At 48.3% G+C, this 20,639-nt stretch overlaps 1 protein-coding gene across 1 annotated transcript in view; it reads left to right on the plus strand.

The window, feature by feature from the left end:
* The window catches only part of LOC139394411 (insulin-like growth factor 1 receptor), a 113,464-nt gene that overhangs the window by 30,111 nt on the left and 62,714 nt on the right, over positions 1-20,639 (plus strand). The window contains exons 4-7 of the mRNA XM_071142468.1: positions 1,410-1,707; positions 9,644-9,780; positions 10,316-10,460; positions 19,936-20,144. Of these exons, the coding sequence (XP_070998569.1) occupies positions 1,410-1,707; positions 9,644-9,780; positions 10,316-10,460; positions 19,936-20,144 (789 nt within the window). The remainder of the gene's footprint in view (positions 1-1,409; positions 1,708-9,643; positions 9,781-10,315; positions 10,461-19,935; positions 20,145-20,639) is intronic.

The raw sequence follows: 20,639 nt of genomic DNA on the forward strand, positions 1-20,639 counted from the left end.
AAACTACAAGGTAGCGTAAACACAATTTTTTTTAAATGATCCAATAATCTCATAATTAGATTTGAGTCCTTAGAGGCTATAAAATTCATCAAGATCTTCAATGAGACTGTGCAGGGATCCAGATTGCGGACTTAAGAAAAAAAAACTTGAGTCATCAACATTCAACATCAACACATTTTTGTTTTTATCCCCTGGATTTCTAACCCCTTGATGTACTTGTTGGATTTAAATTTCAATGGCCATAATAAATATATATGGAGACAATGGACAGCCTTGTTTTACTCCTCTTAAAAGCTCAATACTTTCTGAGAAGAAACCATTATGTTATTTTATATCTGGGGTTGCTGTACCTAACTTTAACCCATTGTATGAGATTCACCGAAATTAAACTAATCCAGGCATTTGTAAATACATTCTAGTCATACTTTATCAAACGCCTTTCAAAATCTGCTATGAAGATCAGGCCTTTTGTCTTTGATGTTTTAATGTTCAATTGTTTCAATGAATTGTCTTATATTATCTCCAATATAGCATCTGTGTAAAAAACCTGTCTGATCAGGATGAACAATAATATCTGGTGAAACCTTTTTTTTTCTGTGCTATGCATTTCACCAGGATTTTCGCTTCACAGCGTTGAAGTTGTGATGTTTTTTGTTTAAATGGACTGGATCTTTATACTTACCACCTGGGTCCTGTTTTAGTAGTAATGAAATCAGTCCTTGTTGAGTACCTGAAAATGTACCATTTGTATAAGCGTAATTATAACATACTAATAATGGATCTTTTGAGTACATGAAAGGTCTGATATACCTCTACTGGTATACAATCAAGCCCTGGTGTTTTTCCAGACTGAAAATATGTTATTGCTTCAGTTACTCTTCTGTAAGTTGGCCTTCACACTGGTCTTTCTGTATTCATTTTACAGTATTATTATTATTATTATTATTATTATTATTATTATTTGGAAAGACATCTTTAGTTAACATAATTCAGTGGAAATGCTTGAGACAAAACATATGCTTAAATGTTGCTTCCTCTTTCAAAATATAGTTTGATGAATCATGTATGACTCCATCATTTGTAACGAGTTTCTCTCAATTCGTTTCGCATTTCTATGTTGAAGATTCAATATTTATTCCATTACCATGAACTTCCTCTATTCCTTTCTATAGATCTCATCTCTTTTGACCTAAACTGTTTTTGTTTTAATGATGAGTATTGTATTGAATGGCCTCTAAAAGTACATTTCAGTGTCCCATACAATATGGGGATCTGCTGTACCGATGTTGTGCTGAATAATTATTTTTTTAAATCCAATGATGGAAATGGTATTAATGGGTACGAATTCCCTATGTCAAGTCATTAACTGACTTCTCTCTCTGTCTCTCTCTTTCTCTCTCTCTCTCTAGTGTGTCCTGATAAGTGTCATGCGTGTACGTGGGATGGTGAATGTTGTCATGGCCAGTGTCTGGGTAGCTGTACTGAACCTAACACTGATTCGTCTTGCGCTGCCTGTCTCCACTACTACCACGAGGGGCGTTGCGTTCCAGACTGCCCCCCCGATACCTATAAGTTTGAAGGCTGGCGCTGCGTCACCCTGGACTTCTGCTCCAGCGTCCACCTGCCCGACTTCGACCGCTTCGTCATTCACAGAAGAGAGTGCATGTCTGACTGTCCTTCTGGATTCACACGCAACAAGAGCAAGAGGTGAGTCGGTTTGTCTTCTTCAAACTGTCCAGCAGATGGAGACAGAGGCTGTTATATAGCTATGGCTTTCTCCAATACTTGTCATTCAGACCTGTGGGATCAACTCTTTAGTCTGAGTCCTTAGACGATACATGTGTTGTGTTGTGCTGCTCATCAAATCAAATGTTATTTGTCACATGCGCCGAGTTCAACAGGTGTAGACATGACAGTTAAATGCTTACTTACAAGCCCTTAAAAAAATGCAGTTTTAAGAAAAATAAGTGTTAAAGTATTTACTAAAATAATCTGAATTACAAAAAGAAATGAAAAATAACAATTAAAAAGCACCAATAAAATAACAGTAGCGAGGCTATATACAGGGGGTATAGAGTCAATGTGGAGGCTATATACAGGGGGTATAGAGTCAATGTGGAGGCTATATACAGGGGGTATAGAGTCAATGTGGAGGCTATATACAGGGGGTATAGAGTCAATGTGGAGGCTATATACAGGGGGTATAGAGTCAATGTGCGGGGGCACAGGTTGAGGTAATATGTACATGTAGGTAGAGTTAAAGTGACTATGCATAGATAATAAACAGAGTAGCAGCAGGGTAAGAATTGTGGTGTGGGGGGGGGGGGCAATGCAAATAGTCCGGGTAACCATATGATTAGACGTTCAGGAGTCTTATGGCTGGGGGTGGAAGGTGTTTAGAAGCCTCGTGGACCTAGACTTGGCGCTCCGGTACTGCTTGCCGTGCGGTAGCAGAAAGAACAGTCTGTCTTGGGTGACTGGAGTTTTTGGCAATTTTTTTGGGCCTTCCTCTGACACCGCCTGGTATAGAGGTCCTGGATGACAGGAAGCTTGGCCCCAGTGATGTACTGTTCCGTACGCACTACCTTCTGTAGTGCCTTGCGGTCGGAGGCCGAGCCGTTGCCATACCAGGCGGTGATGCAACCAGTCAGGATGCTCTTGATGGTGCAGCTGTAGAACCTTTTAAGGATCTGAGTACCAATGCGAAGTCTTTTCCGTCTCCTGAGTGGGAATAGGTTTTGTCTTACCTTCTTCACTACTGTCTTGGTATGTTTGGACCATGATAGGTTATTGGTGATGTGGACAGCAAGGAGCTTAAAGCTCTCAACCTGCTCCACTACAGCCCCGTCGATGAGCATGGGGGTTTGCTCTGTCCTCGTTTTCCTGTCGTCCACAATCGTCTCCTTTTGTCTTGATCACGTTGAGGGAGAGGTTGTTGTCCTGGCACCACACTGCCAGGTCTCTGACCTCCTCCCTATATGCTGTTTCGTTGTAGTCGGTGATCAGGCCTACCACTGTTGTGTCGTCAGCAAACTTAATGATGGTGTTGGAGTCATGCCTGGCCACTCAATCATGGGTGAACAGGGAGTACAGGAGGGGTCTGAGCACGCACCCCTGAGGGGCCCCAGTGTTGAGGATCAGTGTGGCAGATGTGTTGTTACCTACCCTTACCACCTGGGTGCGACCCTCACCACCTGGGGGCGGCCCGTCAGGAAGTCCATTTGTTTTGATCCAGTTGCAGAGGGAGGTGTTTAGTCCCAGGGTCCTTAGCTTGGTGATGTGCTTTGAGGGCACTATGGTGTTGAACGCTGAGCTGTGGTCAATGAATATCATTCTCACGTAGGTGTTCCTTTTGCCCAGGTGGGAAAGGCAGTGTGGAGTGCAATAGAGATTGCATCATCTGTGGATCTGTTGGGGTGGTATGCAAATTGGTGTGTGTCTAGGTTTTCTGGGACAATTGTGTTGATGTGAGCCATGACCAGCCTTTGAAGCACTTTATGGCTACAGACAGGTTACCTTGGTGTTCTTGGGCACAGGGACTATGGTGGTCTGCTTGAAACATGTTGGTTACTGTCTCCGACAGGGAGAGGTTGAAAATGTCCGTGAAGACACTTGCCAGTTGGTCAACGCATGCTCGGAGTACACGTCCTGGTAATCTGTCTGGCCCTGCGGCCTTGTGAATGTTGCCCTGTTTTAAAGGTCTTACTCACATTGGCTATGGAGAGAGTGATCACACAGTCGTCCGGAACAGCTGACGCTCTCATGCATTCTTCAGTGTTGCTTGCCTCGACGCGAGCATAGAAGTAAGTTAGTTCGTCTGGTAGGCTTGTGTTACTGGGGAGCTCGCGTCTGGGCTTCCCTTTGTAGTCAGTAATAGTTTGCAAGCCCTGCCACATCGGAGCCTGTGTAGTGCGATTTGATCTTAGTCCTGTGTTGACGCTTTGCCTGTTTGATGGTTTGTCGGAGGGCATAGTGGGATTTCTTATAAGCATTCAGATTAGTGTCCCGCTCCTTGAAAGCGGCAGCTCTATCCTCTAGCTCAGTGTGGATGTTGCCTGTAATCCATGGCTTCTGGTTGCTGTATGTACTGATGAAGCCAGTGACCTATATGGGGTACTCCATGCCATTGGAAGAATCCCGGGACATATTCCAGTCTGTGCTAGCTAGAGGTCGACTGATTATGATTTTTCAACGCCGATGCCGATTATTGGAGGACCCTAAAAAAGCCGATACCGATAAAAAAAAAAATATATATATTAATAATAATAATAATTATTTTTTTTTAAATAAATATTTTTTTTAAATTTAATTTAATGATTTTAATTTGTAATAATGACAATTACAGCACTACTGAATGAACACTTATTTTAACTTAAAATAATACATCAATAACATCAATTTAGCCACACATAAATAATGAAACATGTTCAATTTGGTTTAAATAATGCAAAAACAAAGTGTTGGAGAAGAAAGTAAAAGTGCAATATGTGCCATGTAAGAAAGCTAACGTTTAAGTTCCTTGCTCAGAACATGAGAACATATGAAAGCTGGTAGTTCCTTTTAACATGAGTCTTCAATATTCCCAGGTAAGAAGTTTTAGTTTGTAGGACTATTTGTCACTTTAGTATTGCTCAGAACATTTTTATTTTTTTATTTTTTATTTCACCTTTATTTAACCAGGTAGGCTAGTTGAGAACAAGTTCTCATTTACACCTGTGACCTGGCCAAGATAAAGCATAGCAGTGTGAAAAGACAACAACACAGTTACACATGGAGTAAACAATAAACAAGTCAATAACACAGTAGAAAAAAAAGAGAGTCTATATATACATTGTGTGCAAAAGGCATGAGGAGGTAGGCGAATAATTACAATTTAGCAGATTAACACTGGAGTGATAAATGATCAGATGGTCATGTGCAAGTAGAGATACTGGTGTGCAAAAGAGCAGAAAAGTAAATAAATAAAAACAGTATGGGGATGAGGTAGGTGAAATTGGGTGGGCTATTTACCAATAGACTATGTACAGCTGCAGCGATCGGTTAGCTGCTCAGATAGCAGATGTTTGAAGTTGGTGAGGGTGATAAAAGTCTCCAACTTCAGCAGAGAACTGGAAGGAAAGGCGGCCAAATGAGGCGTTGGCTTTAGGGATGATCAGTGAGATACACCTGCTGGAGCGCGTGCTACGGATAGGTGTTGCCATCGTGACCAGTGAACTGAGATAAGGCGGAGCTTTACCTAGCATGGACTTGTAGATGACCTGTAGCCAGTGGGTCTGGCGACGAATATGTAGCGAGGGCCAGCCGACTAGAGCATACAGCTCGCACTGGTGGGTGGTATAAGGTGCTTTTGTAACAAAACGGATGGCACTGTGATAAACTGCATCCAGTTTGCTGAGTAGAGTATTGGAAGCTATTTTGTAGATGACATCGCCGAAGTCGAGGATCGGTAGGATAGTCAGTTTTACTAGGGTAAGTTTGGCGGCGTGAGTGAAGGAGGCTTTGTTGCGAAATAGAAAGCCTACTCTAGATTTGATTTTAGATTGGAGATGTTTGATATGAGTCTGGAAGGAGAGTTTACAGTCTAGCCAGACACCTAGGTACTTATAGATGTCAACATATTCTAGGTCGGAACCATCCAGGGTGGTGATGCTAGTCGGGCGTGCGGGTGCAGGAAGCGAACGGTTGAAAAGCATGCATTTGGTTTTACTAGCGTTTAAGAGCAGTTGGAGGCCACGGAAGGAGTGTTGTATGGCATTGAAGCTCGTTTGGAGGTTAGATAGCACAGTGTCCAAGGAAGGGCCAGAAGTATACAGAATGGTGTCGTCTGCGTAGAGGTGGATCAGGGAATCGCCCGCAGCAAGAGCAACATCAAATCAAATTTATTTTATATAGCCCTTCGTACATCAGCTGATATCTCAAAGTGCTGTACAGAAACCCAGCCTAAAACCCCAAACAGCAAGAAATGCAGGTGTAGAAGCACGGTGGCTTGGAAAAACTCCCTAGAAAGGCCAAAACCTAGGAAGAAACCTAGAGAGGAACCAGGCTATGTGGGGTGGCCAGTCCTCTTCTGGCTGTGCCGTGCGGAGATTATAACAGAACATGGCCAAGATGTTCAAATGTTCATAAATTACCAGCATGGTCCAATAATAATAAGGCAGAACAGTTGAAACTGGAGCAGCAGCACGGCCAGGTGGACTGGGGACAGCAAGGGGTCATCATGTCAGGTAGTCCTGGGGCATGGTCCTAGGGCTCAGGTCCTCCGAGAGAGAGAAAGAGAGAATTAGAGAGAGCACACTTAAATTCACACAGGACACCGAATAGGACAGGAGAAGTACTCCAGATATAACAAACTGACCCTAGCCCCCCGACACATAAACTACTGCAGCATAAATACTGGAGGCTGAGACAGGAGGGGTCAGGAGACACTGTGGCCCCATCCGAGGACACCCCCGGACAGGGCCAAACAGGAAGGATATAACCCCACATCATTGATATATACAGAGAAAAGAGTCGGCCCGAGAATTGAACCCTGTGGCACCCCCATAGTGACTGCCAGAGGACCGGACAACATGCCCTCCGATTTGACACACTGATCTCTGTCTGCAAAGTAGATGGTGAACCAGGCAAGGCAGTCATTAGAAACACCGAGGCTACTGAGTCTGCCGATAAGAATATGGTGATTGACAGAGTCGAAAGCCTTGGCCAGGTCGATGAAGACGGCTGCACAGTACTGTCTTTTATCGATGGCGGTTATGATATCGTTTAGTACCTTGAGCGTGGCTGAGGTGCACCTGTGACTGGCTCGGAAACCAGATTGCACAGCGGAGAAGGTACGGTGGGATTCAAGATGGTCAGTGATCTGTTTGTTCACTTGGCTTTCGAAGACCTTAGATAGGCAGGGCAGGATGGATATAGGTCTGTAACAGTTTGGGTCCAGGGTGTCTCCCCCTTTGAAGAGGGGGATGACCGCGGCAGCATTCCAATCCTTGGGGATCTCAGACGATACGAAAGAGAAGTTGAACAGGCTGGTAATAGGGGTTGCGACAATGCCGGCGGATAGTTTCAGAAATAGAGGGTCCAGATTGTCAAGCCCAGCTGATTTGTATGGGTCCAGGTTTTGCAGCTCTTTCAGAACATCTGCTATCTGGATTTGGGTAAAGGAGAAGCTGGGGAGGCTTGGACAAGTAGCTGCGGGGGGGGGAGCTGTTGGCCGAGGTTGGAGTATCCAGGAAGAAGGCATGGCCAGCCGTTGAGAAATGCTTGTTGAAGTTTTCGATTATCATGGATTTATCGGTGGTGACCGTGTTACCTGCAGTGGGCAGCTGGGAGGAGGTGCTCTTGTTCTCCCAGAACTTTTTGGAGTTAGAGCTACAGGATGCAAATTTCGTCTTGAAAAAGCTGGCCTTTGCTTTCCTGACTGACTGCGTGTATTGGTTCCGGACTTCCCTGAACCGTTGCATATCGCGGGGACTATTCGATGCTATTGCAGTCCGCCACAGTATGTTTTTGTGCTGGTCGAGGGCAGTCCGGTCTGGAGTAAACCAAGGGCTATATCTGTTCTTAGTTCTGCATTTTTTGAACGGAACATGCTTATCTAAGATGGTGAGGAAGTTACTTTTAAAGAATGACCAGCCATCCTCAACTGATGGGATGAGGTCAATATCCTTCCAGGATACCTGGGCCAGGTCGATTAGAAAGGCCTGCTCGCAGAAGTGTTTTGACATTTGAGAGAGACATACAGCGAGGCATACAGTAATCGCAGGTGTTGATTGGGAGAGCTAGCTAAAACAACAGGTGAGACAACAACAGCTAATCAGCTAGCACAACAACAGCAGGTAAAATGGCGATGACTAGGCAGAGAGGGTCGAATTAACTACACACAGAGCCTGAGTTCGCGTCTGGGACCGACAGACAAAACATAAATAAACAGAATGGAGTACCGTGATTAATGGACAGTCCAGCAGGCATCAGCTATGTAGCCAAGTGATCCTAGTGTCCAGGGGGCAGCAGTAGATGGAACAGGGAAGCCGCCACTACGCTAGCACGCGGGTGACACAGCGTTTAAGGTTAGTATCCCGGGGCTAGTAGGAGCGTCTGCTCCGACGGAGGCCGGTTGAAGGCACAGCGGATGGAGTATTCGTCGGTGTATTCGTCGCCGTAACCGACTTCAGTGGGCAAATGCTCACCTTCGATGGCCACTGGCACGCTGGAGACGTGTGCTCTTGGAACTGTACCGGGCAGATGGCAGACAAGGTGTGGGCGAGCAGTTTGCTGATGTGAACATAGTGCCCCATGGTGGCGGTGGGGTTATGGTATGGGTAAATTGAATGCGCAGAGATACCACGACGAGATCCTGATCAACTCATGCTGCCAAACATACCCTCGTAAAACTGACCATCCTACCAATCCTCGACTTCGGCGATGTCATCTATAAAATAGCCTCCAACACTACTCAACAAACTGGATGCAGTCTATCACAGTGCCATCCGTTTTGTCACCAAAGCCCTATACACTACCCACCATTGCGACCTGTACGCTCTCGTTGGTTGGCCCTCGCTTCATACTCGTCGCCAAACCCACTGGCTACTGGTCATCTATAAGTCTCTGCTAGGTAAATCTCTACCTTATTTCAGATCACTGGTCACCATAGCAGCACCCACTCGTAGCACGAGCTCCAGCAGGTATATATCTCACTAGTCACCCCCAAAGCCAATTCCTCCTTTGGTCGTCTTTCCTTCCAGTTCTCTGCTGCCCATGACTGGAACGAATTGCAAAAATCTGTGAAGCTGGAGACTCATATCTCTCTCACTAGCTTTAAGCACCAGCTGTCAGAGCAGCTCACAGATCACTGCACCTGTTCATAGCCCATCTGTAAACAGCCCATCTATCTACCTACCTCATCCCCATACTGTATTTATTTATTTATTTTGCTCCTTTGCACCCCAGTATCTCTACCTGCACATTCATCTCCTGCCGATCTACCATTCCAGTGTTTAATTGCTATATTGTAATTACTTCGCCACCATGGCCTATTTATTTCCTTATCTTACCTCATTTGCACTCACTGTATATAGACTTTTTGTTTTCTTTTGTTCTATTGTGTTATTGACTATGTTTGGTTTATTCCATGTGTAACTCTGTGTTATTGACTGTATGTTTTGTTTATTCCATGTGTAACTCTGTGTCGTTGTCTGTGTGTTTGGTTTATTCCATGTGTAACTCTGTGTCGTTGTCTGTGTCACACTGCTGTGCTTTATCTTGGCCAGGTCGCAGTTGTAAATGAGAACTTGTTCTCAACTAGCTCACCTGGTTAAATAAAGGTGAAATAAAAAAAATGTAAACTCTGTGAAGGAGATGTGTCGCGCTGCACGAGGCAAACGGTGGTCACACCAGATACTGACAGGTTTTCTGATCCACACCCCTATCTGTTTTAAACAGTTATCTTTGACCAACAGATGAATATCTGTATTCCCAGTCCTGTGAAATCCATAGATTAGGACCTAATGAATTTATTACACTGATTTCCTTATGACCTGTAACTCAGTAGAATATTTGAAATGGTTGGTTGCGTTTATATTTTTGTTCAGTATAGTATGTTTTATGTCTGTCTGACTGTTCCTCTCCCACTCTGCCCCATCTCCAGTATGTTCTGCAGTGCGTGTGACGGGCTATGTGATAAGATCTGTGATGAGAAGGTCATTGACTCCGTGGACGCGGCCCAGTCTCTGAAGGGATGTACCGTCGTCAAGGGCAACCTACAAATCAACATCCGTAGAGGACGTAAGTAGCTGTTATAGTACAGTTATATATCACTACCTGTTATAGTACAGTTATATATCACTACCTGTTATCCTAGGGAACAGTGAGAGGCAACGATCCTAACTCCTTTCTGTCTCCTCCTCTAGAGAACAGTGAGAGGCAACGATCCTAACTCCTTTCTCTGTCTCCTCCTCTAGAGAACAGTGAGAGGCAACGATCCAAACTCCTGTCTCTGTCTCCTCCTCTAGAGAACAGTGAGAGGCAACGATCCAAACTCCTGTCTCTGTCTCCTCCTCTAGAGAACAGTGAGAGGCAACGATCCTAACTCCTTTCTGTCTCCTCCTCTAGAGAACAGTGAGAGGCAACGATCCTAACTCCTTTCTCTGTCTCCTCCTCTAGAGAACAGTGAGAGGCAACGATCCAAACTCCTGTCTCTGTCTCCTCCTCTAGAGAACAGTGAGAGGCAACGATCCAAACTCCTGTCTCTGTCTCCTCCTCTAGAGAACAGTGACAGGCAACACTCCTAACCTAACTCCTGTCTCCTCCCCTCATCTAGAGAACATAGTGTCTGAGCTGGAGAGTTTCATGGGATTGATCCAGACAGTGACTGGCTACGTGAGAATCAGACACTCTCAGACGCTGGGCTCCCTGTCCTTCCTCAAGAGCCTCCGCTACATCAATGGAGAGGATCTGATGGACGAGTATGTTACCACATTATTATGGATCCTCATTCATCCTCATCCTCATTCATCCTCATCCTCGTTCCCCCAGCTACTACTACTACTACTACTGCTACTACTACTACTGCTACTACTACCACTACTACTACTACTACTAATACCGCTACTTCTACCACCACCCCCTCCCTCCTCCTCCTCCTCTTCCTCCTCTTCCTGGGGTTTATTATGGATCCCCATTAGTTCCTGTCAAGGCAGCAGCTACTCTTCCTGGGGTTTATTATGGATCCCCATTAGTTCCTGTCAAGGCAGCAGCTACTCTTCCTGGGGTTTATTATGGATCCCCATTAGTTCCTGTTGCCAAGGCAGCAGCTACTCTTCCTGGGGTTTATTATGGATCCCCATTAGTTCCTGTCCCCACCCCTCTACATTCTGTCAGCTTTGTAAAGGAGGATCAGGACCAGCTCCCCACCACTCTACATTCTGTCAGCTTTGTAAAGGAGGATCAGGACCAGCTCCCCACCCCTCTACATTCTGTCAGCTTTGTAAAGGAGGATCAGGACCAGCTCCCCACCACTCTACATTCTGTCAGCTTTGTAAAGGAGGACCAGGACCTAGCTCCCCACCCCTCTACATTCTGTCAGCTTTGTAAAGGAGAATCAGGACCAGCTCCCCACCCCTCTACATTCTGTCAGCTTTGTAAAGGAGGATCAGGACGAGCTCCCCACCCCTCTACATTCTGTCAGCTTTGTAAAGGAGGACCAGCACCCCACCCCTCTACATTCTGTCAGCTTTGTAAAGGAGAATCAGGACCAGCTCCCCACCCCTCTACATTCTGTCAGCTTTGTAAAGGAGGATCAGGACCAGCTCCCCACCCCTCTACATTCTGTCAGCTTTGTAAAGGAGGACCAGGACCAGCTCCCCACCCCTCTACGTTCTGTCAGCTTTGTAAAGGAGGACCAGCTCCCCACCCCTCTACATTCTGTCAGCTTTGTAAAGGAGGACCAGGACCAGCTCCCCACCCCTCTACATTCTGTCAGCTTTGTAAAGGAGGATCAGGACCAGCTCCCCACCCCTCTACATTCTGTCAGCTTTGTAAAGGAGGATCAGGACCAGCTCCCCACCCCTCTACATTCTGTCAGCTTTGTAAAGGAGAATCATGACCAGCTCCCCACCCCTCTACATTCTGTCAGCTTTGTAAAGGAGGATCAGGACCAGCTCCCCCCCCCTCTACATTCTGTCAGCTTTGTAAAGGAGGACCAGGACCAGCTCCCCACCCCTCTACATTCTGTCAGCTTTGTAAAGGAGGATCAGGACCAGCTCCCCACCCCTCTACGTTCTGTCAGCTTTGTAAAGGAGGACCAGGACCAGCTCCCCACCCCTCTACATTCTGTCAGCTTTGTAAAGGAGGACCAGGACCAGCTCCTCACCCCTCTACATTCTGTCAGCTTTGTAAAGGAGGACCAGGACCAGCTCCTCACCCCTCTACATTCTGTCAGCTTTGTAAAGGAGGACCAGCTCCCCACCCCTCTACATTCTGTCAGCTTTGTAAAGGAGGACCAGGACCAGCTCCCCACCCCTCTACATTCTGTCAGCTTTGTAAAGGAGGACCAGGACCAGCTCCCCACCCCTCTACATTCTGTCAGCTTTGTAAAGGAGGACCAGGACCAGCTCCCCACCCCTCTACATTCTGTCAGCTTTGTAAAGGAGGACCAGGACCAGCTCCCCACCCCTCTACATTCTGTCAGCTTTGTAAAGGAGAATCAGGACCAGCTCCCCACCCCTCTACATTCTGTCAGCTTTGTAAAGGAGGATCAGGACGAACTCCCCACCCCTCTACATTCTGTCTGCTTTGTAAAGGAGGACCAGCTCCCCACCCCTCTACATTATGTCAGCTTTGTAAAGGAGAATCAGGACCAGCTCCCCACCCCTCTACATTCTGTCAGCTTTGTAAAGGAGGATCAGGACCAGCTCCCCACCCCTCTACATTCTGCCAGCTTTGTAAAGGAGGACCAGGACCAGCTCCCCACCCCTCTACGTTCTGTCAGCTTTGTTAAGGAGGACCAGCTCCCCACCCCTCTACATTCTGTCAGCTTTGTAAAGGAGGACCAGGACCAGCTCCCCACCCCTCTACATTCTGTCAGCTTTGTAAAGGAGGATCAGGACCAGCTCCCCACCCCTCTACATTCTGTCAGCTTTGTAAAGGAGGACCAGGACCAGCTCCTCGCCCCTCTACATTCTGTCAACTTTGTAAAGGAGGATCAGGACGAGCTCCCCACCCCTCTACATTCTGTCAGCTTTGTAAAGGAGAACCAGGAACAGCTCCCCACCCCTCTACATTCTGTCAGCTTTGTAAAGGAGGACCAGGACCAGCTCCTCGCCCCTCTACATTCTGTCAGCTTTGTAAAGGAGGATCAGGACCAGCTCCCCACCCCTCTACATTCTGTCAGCTTTGTAAAGGAGGATCAGGACCAGCTCCCCACCCCTCTACATTCTGTCAGCTTTGTAAAGGAGGACCAGGACCAGCTCCCCACCCCTCTACGTTCTGTCAGCTTTGTAAAGGAGGACCAGGACCAGCTCCCCACCCCTCTACATTCTGTCAGCTTTGTAAAGGAGGATCAGGACCAGCTCCCCACCCCTCTACATTCCGTCAGCTTTGTAAAGGAGGATCAGGACCACCTCCCCACCCCTCTACGTTCTGTCAGCTTTGTAAAGGAGGACCAGGACCAGCTCCCCACCCCTCTACATTCTGTCAGCTTTGTAAAGGAGGATCAGGACCAGCTCCCCACCCCTCTACATTCTGTCAGCTTTGTAAAGGAGGACCAGGACCAGCTCCTCGCCCCTCTACATTCTGTCAGCTTTGTAAAGGAGGACCAGGACCAGCTCCCCACCCCTCTACATTCTGTCAGCTTTGTAAAGGAGGACCAGGACCAGCTCCTCGCCCCTCTACATTCTGTCAGCTTTGTAAAGGAGGACCAGGACCAGCTCCCCACCCCTCTACATTCTGTCAGCTTTGTAAAGGAGGATCAGGACCAGCTCCCCACCCCTCTACATTCTGTCAGCTTTGTAAAGGAGGACCAGGACCAGCTCCCCACCCCTCTACATTCTGTCAGCTTGGTAAAGGAGAATCATGACCAGCTCCCCACCCCTCTACATTCTGTCAGCTTTGTAAAGGAGAATCAGGACCAGCTCCCCACCCCTCTACATTCTGTCAGCTTTGTAAAGGAGGACCAGGACCAGCTCCTCGCCCCTCTACTGTCAGCTTTGTAAAGGAGGATCAGGACCAGCTCCTCGCCCCTCTACTGTCAGCTTTGTAAAGGAGGATCAGGAACAGCTCCCCACCCCTCTACATTCTGTCAGCTTTGTAAAGGAGGACCAGCTCCCCACCCCTCTACTGTCAGCTTTGTAAAGGAGGATCAGGACCAGCTCCCCACCCCTCTACATTCTGTCAGCTTTGTAAAGGAGGATCAGGACCAGCTCCCCACCCCTCTACATTCTGTCAGCTTTGTAAAGGAGGACCAGGACCAGCTCCTCGCCCCTCTACATTCTGTCAGCTTTGTAAAGGAGGATCAGGACCAGCTCCCCACCCCTCTACATTCTGTCAGCTTTGTAAAGGAGGACCAGGACCAGCTCCTCGCCCCTCTACATTCTGTCAGCTTTGTAAAGGAGGACCAGGACCAGCTCCTCGCCCCTCTACATTCTGTCAGCTTTGTAAAGGAGGACCAGGACCAGCTCCCCACCCCTCTACATTCTGTCAGCTTTGTAAAGGAGGACCAGGACCAGCTCCCCACCCCTCTACATTCTGTCAGCTTTGTAAAGGAGAATCATGACCAGCTCCCCACCCCTCTACATTCTGTCAGCTTTGTAAAGGAGGATCAGGACCAGCTCCCCACCCCTCTACATTCTGTCAGCTTTGTAAAGGAGAATCAGGACCAGCTCCCCACCCCTCTACATTCTGTCAGCTTTGTAAAGGAGGACCAGGACCAGCTCCTCGCCCCTCTACTGTCAGCTTTGTAAAGGAGGATCAGGACCAGCTCCTCGCCCCTCTACTGTCAGCTTTGTAAAGGAGAATCAGGACCAGCTCCCCACCCCTCTACATTCTGTCAGCTTTGTAAAGGAGGATCAGGACCAGCTCCTCGCCCCTCTACTGTCAGCTTTGTAAAGGAGGATCAGGACCAGCTCCCCACCCCTCTACATTCTGTCAGCTTTGTAAAGGAGGACCAGCTCCCCACCCCTCTACTGTCAGCTTTGTAAAGGAGGATCAGGACCAGCTCCCCACCCCTCTACATTCTGTCAGCTTTGTAAAGGAGGATCAGGACCAGCTCCTCGCCCCTCTACTGTCAGCTTTGTAAAGGAGGATCAGGAACAGCTCCCCACCCCTCTACATTCTGTCAGCTTTGTAAAGGAGGACCAGCTCCCCACCCCTCTACATTCTGTCAGCTTTGTAAAGGAGGATCAGGACCAGCTCCCCACCCCTCTACATTCTGTCAGCTTTGTAAAGGAGGACCAGGACCAGCTCCTCGCCCCTCTACTGTCAGCTTTGTAAAGGAGGATCAGGACCAGCTCCTCGCCCCTCTACTGTCAGCTTTGTAAAGGAAAATCAGGACCAGCTCCCCACCCCTCTACATTCTGTCAGCTTTGTAAAGGAGGATCAGGACCAGCTCCTCGCCCCTCTACTGTCAGCTTTGTAAAGGAGGATCAGGACCAGCTCCCCACCCCTCTACATTCTGTCAGCTTTGTAAAGGAGGACCAGCTCCCCACCCCTCTACTGTCAGCTTTGTAAAGGAGGATCAGGACCAGCTCCCCACCCCTCTACATTCTGTCAGCTTTGTAAAGGAGGATCAGGACCAGCTCCTCGCCCCTCTACTGTCAGCTTTGTAAAGGAGGATCAGGAACAGCTCCCCACCCCTCTACATTCTGTCAGCTTTGTAAAGGAGGACCAGCTCCCCACCCCTCTACATTCTGTCAGCTTTGTAAAGGAGGATCAGGACCAGCTCCCCACCCCTCTACATTCTGTCAGCTTTGTAAAGGAGGATCAGGACCAGCTCCCCACCCCTCTACGTTCTGTCAGCTTTGTAAAGGAGGATCAGGACCAGCTCCTCGCCCCTCTACTGTCAGCTTTGTAAAGGAGGATCAGGACCAGCTCCCCACCCTTCTACTGTCAGCTTTGTAAAGGAGGATCAGGACCAGCTCCTCGCCCCTCTACTGTCAGCTTTGTAAAGGAGGATCAGGACCAGCTCCTCGCCCCTCTACTGTCAGCTTTGTAAAGGAGGATCAGGACCAGCTCCTCGCCCCTCTACTGTCAGCTTATCTGCTTGGTTATTTTGCCTTTTCATCTTTTAATGGTTTGTTTTGAGGAATTTCCTCTTTCACTCTCTCTCTCTCCGTCGATGTGGCGTTGAGCGTTGCCATGGTAATCAGGTAGCGTATTGAGTGGTGTTTGTAGGGGAATGCTAGGAGAGGTTCCTCTGCGTAGGTTGTCCGTATTACAACTGTCTCTGCATGGCTATTCAATCACAATATGGAGCTATAGGGTTGGTGTGGACCGAAACAGTATTCCCTTTCACCTACATAGAAAACACTGTCCTCTGCTGTTGTCTGAGAGTTTCATTAACAATGGCTCAGTCATACACATTAAAAGATCCTGTCAGGTGTTTAATACATCTGCATTTTACCACCCTGCATCCCACTGTTAGGCAGCAGCATACCACCCTGCATCCCACTATGTTAGGCAGCAGCATACCACCCTGCACCCCACTATGTTAGGCAGCAGCATACCACCCTGCACCCCACTGTTAGGCAGCAGCATACCACCCTGCATCCCACTATGTTAGGCAGCAGCATACCACCCTGCACCCCACTATGTTAGGCAGCAGCATACCACCCTGCACCCCACTGTTAGGCAGCAGCATACCACCCTGCATCCCACTATGTTAGGCAGCAGCATACCACCCTGCATCCCACTGTGTTAGGCAGCAGCAAACCACCCTGCATCCCACTGTTAGGCAGCAGCATACCACCCTGCATCCCACTATGTTAGGCAGCAGCCTACCACCCTTTATCCCACTATGTTAGGCAGCAGCATACCACCCTGCATCCTACTGTTAGGCAGCAGCATACCACCCTGCATCCCACTGTGTTAGGCAGCAGCAAACCACCCTGCATCCCACTGTTAGGCAGCAGCATACCACCCTGCATCCCACTATGTTAGGCAGCAGCCTACCACCCTTTATCCCACTGTTAGGCAGCAGCATACCACCCTGCATCCCACTATGTTAGGCAGCAGCATACCACCCTGCATACCACTGCTGGCTTGCTTCTGAAGCTCAGCAGGGTTGGTCCTGGTCAGTCCCTGGATGGGAGACCAGATGCTGCTGGAAGTGATGTTGGAGGGCCAGTAGGAGGCACTCTTTCCCAATGCCCCAGGGCAGTGATTGGGGACATTGCCCTGTGTAGGGTTGCCATCTTTCGGATGGGATGTTAGACGGGTGTCTTGACTCTGTGGTCACTAAAGATCCCATGGCACTTATTGTAATAGTAGGGGTGTTAATCCCGGTATTCTGGCTAAATTCTCAATCTGGCTCTCATAATATAAGTCACCTCATCATCCCCAGCTTCCAATTGGTTCATTCATCCCCCTCCTCTCCCCTGTAACTATTCCCCAGGTAGAATGTGTTCTCAACTTGTAAAATAAAGGTTAAATAAATACGTTGTTGCTGTCGTAATATTGCCTCTGATTCAACTGTAAACCACAGCAGCAACATGTGTTGTGGTGGTTTGGATGAGATGGATCTGCCAGGGCAGGCCTAGATAGTCTGACCTTGCTTTGTCTGCTCCTTCGTTGCTCTCGCTAATGGGCCACCTCAACCTCACGGAGCGATCGGAACGTTTTCAAAAATGGCATCCGAAGTCACGAGAGGGCCTTGGCCTAAACCCCCACCTCTCCTCACCCGTCCTCCCCCTCTCCACTTCCCCTCGGCCTTGTCTCTCTCTCTCTGATTAGAAAGTTATCTGCTCCAAGGCTCACTGCATTCCTGCCATTCCTGAGTCCTCACGGAACTAAAGTGGTTAAAGTTGTGTTGTTCTACTGACCCTCTCCTCTCTCATTTTCTCTGTCTTCTCTCCATTTGACCCTGTTAAAATCTGCCCCTCTCTCATTTTCTGTCTTCTCTCCGTTTGGCCGTTAAAATCTGCCCCTCTCCTCTCTCATTTTCTCTGTCTTCTCTCCATTTGACCCTGTTAAAATCTGCCCCTCTCTCATTTTCTGTCTTCTCTCCGTTTGGCCGTTAAAATCTGTCCCTTCTCCTCTCTCATTTTCTCTGTCTTCTCTCTGTTCGGCCCTGTTAAAATCTGACACTCTCCTCTCTCATTTTTTGTCTTCTCTCCGTTTGGCCCTGTTAAAATCTGCCCCTCTCCTCATTTTCTCTGTCTTCTCTCCGTTTGGCCCTGTTAAAATCTGCCCCTCTCCTCATTTTCTCTGTCTTCTCTCTGTTCGGCCCTGTTAAAATCTGCCTCTCTCATTTTCTCTGTCTTCTCTCCGTTTGGCCCTGTTAAAATCTGCCTCTCTCATTTTCTCTGTCTTCTCTCCATTTGGCCCTATTAAAATCTGTCCCTTCTCCTCTCTCATTTTCTCTGTCTTCTCTCCGTTTGGCCCTGTTAAAATCTGCCCCTTCTCTCTCATTTTCTCTGTCTTCTCTCCGTTTGGCCCTGTTAAATCTGCCCCTTCTCCTCTCTCATTTTCTCTGTCTTCTCTCCATTTGGCCCTGTTAAATCTGCCCCTTCTCCTCTCTCATTTTCTCTGTCTTCTCTCCGTTTGGCCCTGTTAAAATCTGTCCATCTCCTCTGGTACTGGTCTGGACAGGCAGGATGCAGTAATATTATAATAATCATCTAATCACAAAGGGTGAAAGCAGACTGAGGGTTAGTGTGGTGGGGGCCATCAGACTGCAGGGTTAGTGTGGTGGGGGCCATCAGACTGCAGGGTTAGTGTGGTGGAGACCATCAGACTGCAGGGTTAGTGTGGTGGGGACCATCAGACTGCAGGGTTAGTGTGGTGGAGACCATCAAACTGCAGGGTTAGTGTGGTGGAGACCATCAGACTGCAGGGTTAGTGTGGTGGAGACCATCAGACTGCAGGGTTAGTGTGGTGGAGACCATCAGACTGCAGGGTTAGTGTGGCGGGGACCATCAGACTGTAGGGTTAGTGTGGTGGGGGCCATCAGACTGCAGGGTTAGTGTGGTGGAGACCATCAGACTGCAGGGTTAGTGTGGTGGAGACCATCAGACTGCAGGGTTAGTGTGGTGGAGACCATCAGACTGTAGGGTTAGTGTGGTGGAGACCATCAGACTGCAGGGTTAGTGTGGCGGGGACCATCAGACTGTAGGGTTAGTGTGGTGGGGGCCATCAGACTGCAGGGTTAGTGTGGTGGGGGCCATCAGATTGCAGGGTTAGTGTGGTGGGGACCATCAGACTGCAGGGTTAGTGTGGTGGGGACCATCAGACTGCAGGGTTAGTGTGGTGGGGACCATCAGACTGCAGGGTTAGTGTGGTGGGGGCCATCAGACTGCAGGGTTAGTGTGGTGGGGACCATCAGACTGCATGGTTAGTGTGGCGGAGACCATCAGACTGCAGGGTTAGTGTGGTGGAGACCATCAGACTGCAGGGTTAGTGTGGTGGGGACCATCAGACTGCAGGGTTAGTGTGGTGGGGGCCATCAGACTGCAGGGTTAGTGTGGTGGAGACCATCAGACTGTAGGGTTAGTGTGGTGGGGACCATCAGACTGAGAGGATATTTCTGTTTACTGTTGGTGACTCCCTGTTCTTTCTCCTCCCTACTCCCTCCCCATCTCTCCTCCCTCTACCTCTCTCTCTCTCTACCTCCCCACCTCTCTCTCCCTCCTCACCTCCACCTCTCTCTACCTCCCTCTACCTCCCCACCTCTCTCTCTCTCTTCCTCCCCATCTCTCTACCTCTCTCCCTCCCACCTCTCTCCTCTCTCTTTCTCCCTCCCCACCTCTCTCTCCCTCCCCACCTCTCTCTCCCTCCCCACCTCTCTCTCCTCTCCCTCCCCACCTCTCTCTTCCTCCCCACCTCTCTCTTCCTCCCCACCTCTCTCTCCTCTCCCTCCCCACCTCTCTCTTCCTCCCCACCTCTCTCTTCCTCCCCACCTCTCTTCCTCCCCACCTCTCTCTTCCTCCCCACCTCTCTTCCTCCCCACCTCTCTCTCCCTCCCCACCTCTCTCTCCCTCCCCACCTCTCTCTCCCTCCCCACCTCTCTCTCCCTCCCCACCTCTCTCCCTCCCCACCTCTCTCTCCCTCCCCACCTCTCTCCCTCCCCACCTCTCTCTGTCCTCTCTCCTCTCTCTCCCTCCCCACCTCTCTCCCTCTTCTCTCCTCTCTCTCCCTCCCCACCTCTCTCCTCTTCTCTCCTCTCTCTCCCTCCCCACCTCTCTCTCCTCTCTCCTCTGTTCCTCCTCTCCGCCCCCTCAATCCCCTCAGCATGTATGCTTTCCATGCAGTAGACAATCAGCACCTCCAGTTCTTGTGGGATTGGACCCAGCACAACCTGACCATCCGGGCCGGGAAACTGTTCTTCCGATCCAACCCTAAACTCTGCATGTCGGAGATCCGGAAGATGTGGCAGAGGACGGGCATCACAGAGAAGTTTGAGGAGGACGACTTCAGGAACAACGGAGACCGAGCAAGCTGTACGATACTTTATTTATATTATACTGTACTATACAGCTCTATGATATTATACTGTACTGTACAGCTCTATGATATTATACTGTACTGTACAGCTCTATGATATTATACTGTACTATACAGCTCTATGATATTATACTGTACAGCTCTATGCTATTATACTGTACTGTACAGCTCTATGCTATTATACTGTACTGTACAGCTCTATGCTATTATACTGTACTATAAAGCTCTATGCTATTATACTGTACTATACAGCTCTATGATATTATACTGTACTATACAGCTCTATGATATTATACTGTACTATACAGCTCTATGATATTATACTGTACTGTACGGCTCTATGATATTATACTGTACTATACAGCTCTATGATATTATACTGTACAGCTCTATGATATTATACTGTACAGCTCTATGATATTATACTGTACAGCTCTATGATATTATACTGTACGGCTCTATGATATTATACTGTACAGCTCTATGATATT

This window comes from Oncorhynchus clarkii, unplaced genomic scaffold (genome assembly GCF_045791955.1).
Source record: "Oncorhynchus clarkii lewisi isolate Uvic-CL-2024 unplaced genomic scaffold, UVic_Ocla_1.0 unplaced_contig_2048_pilon_pilon, whole genome shotgun sequence".
Taxonomy (NCBI): Eukaryota; Metazoa; Chordata; class Actinopteri; order Salmoniformes; family Salmonidae; genus Oncorhynchus; species Oncorhynchus clarkii.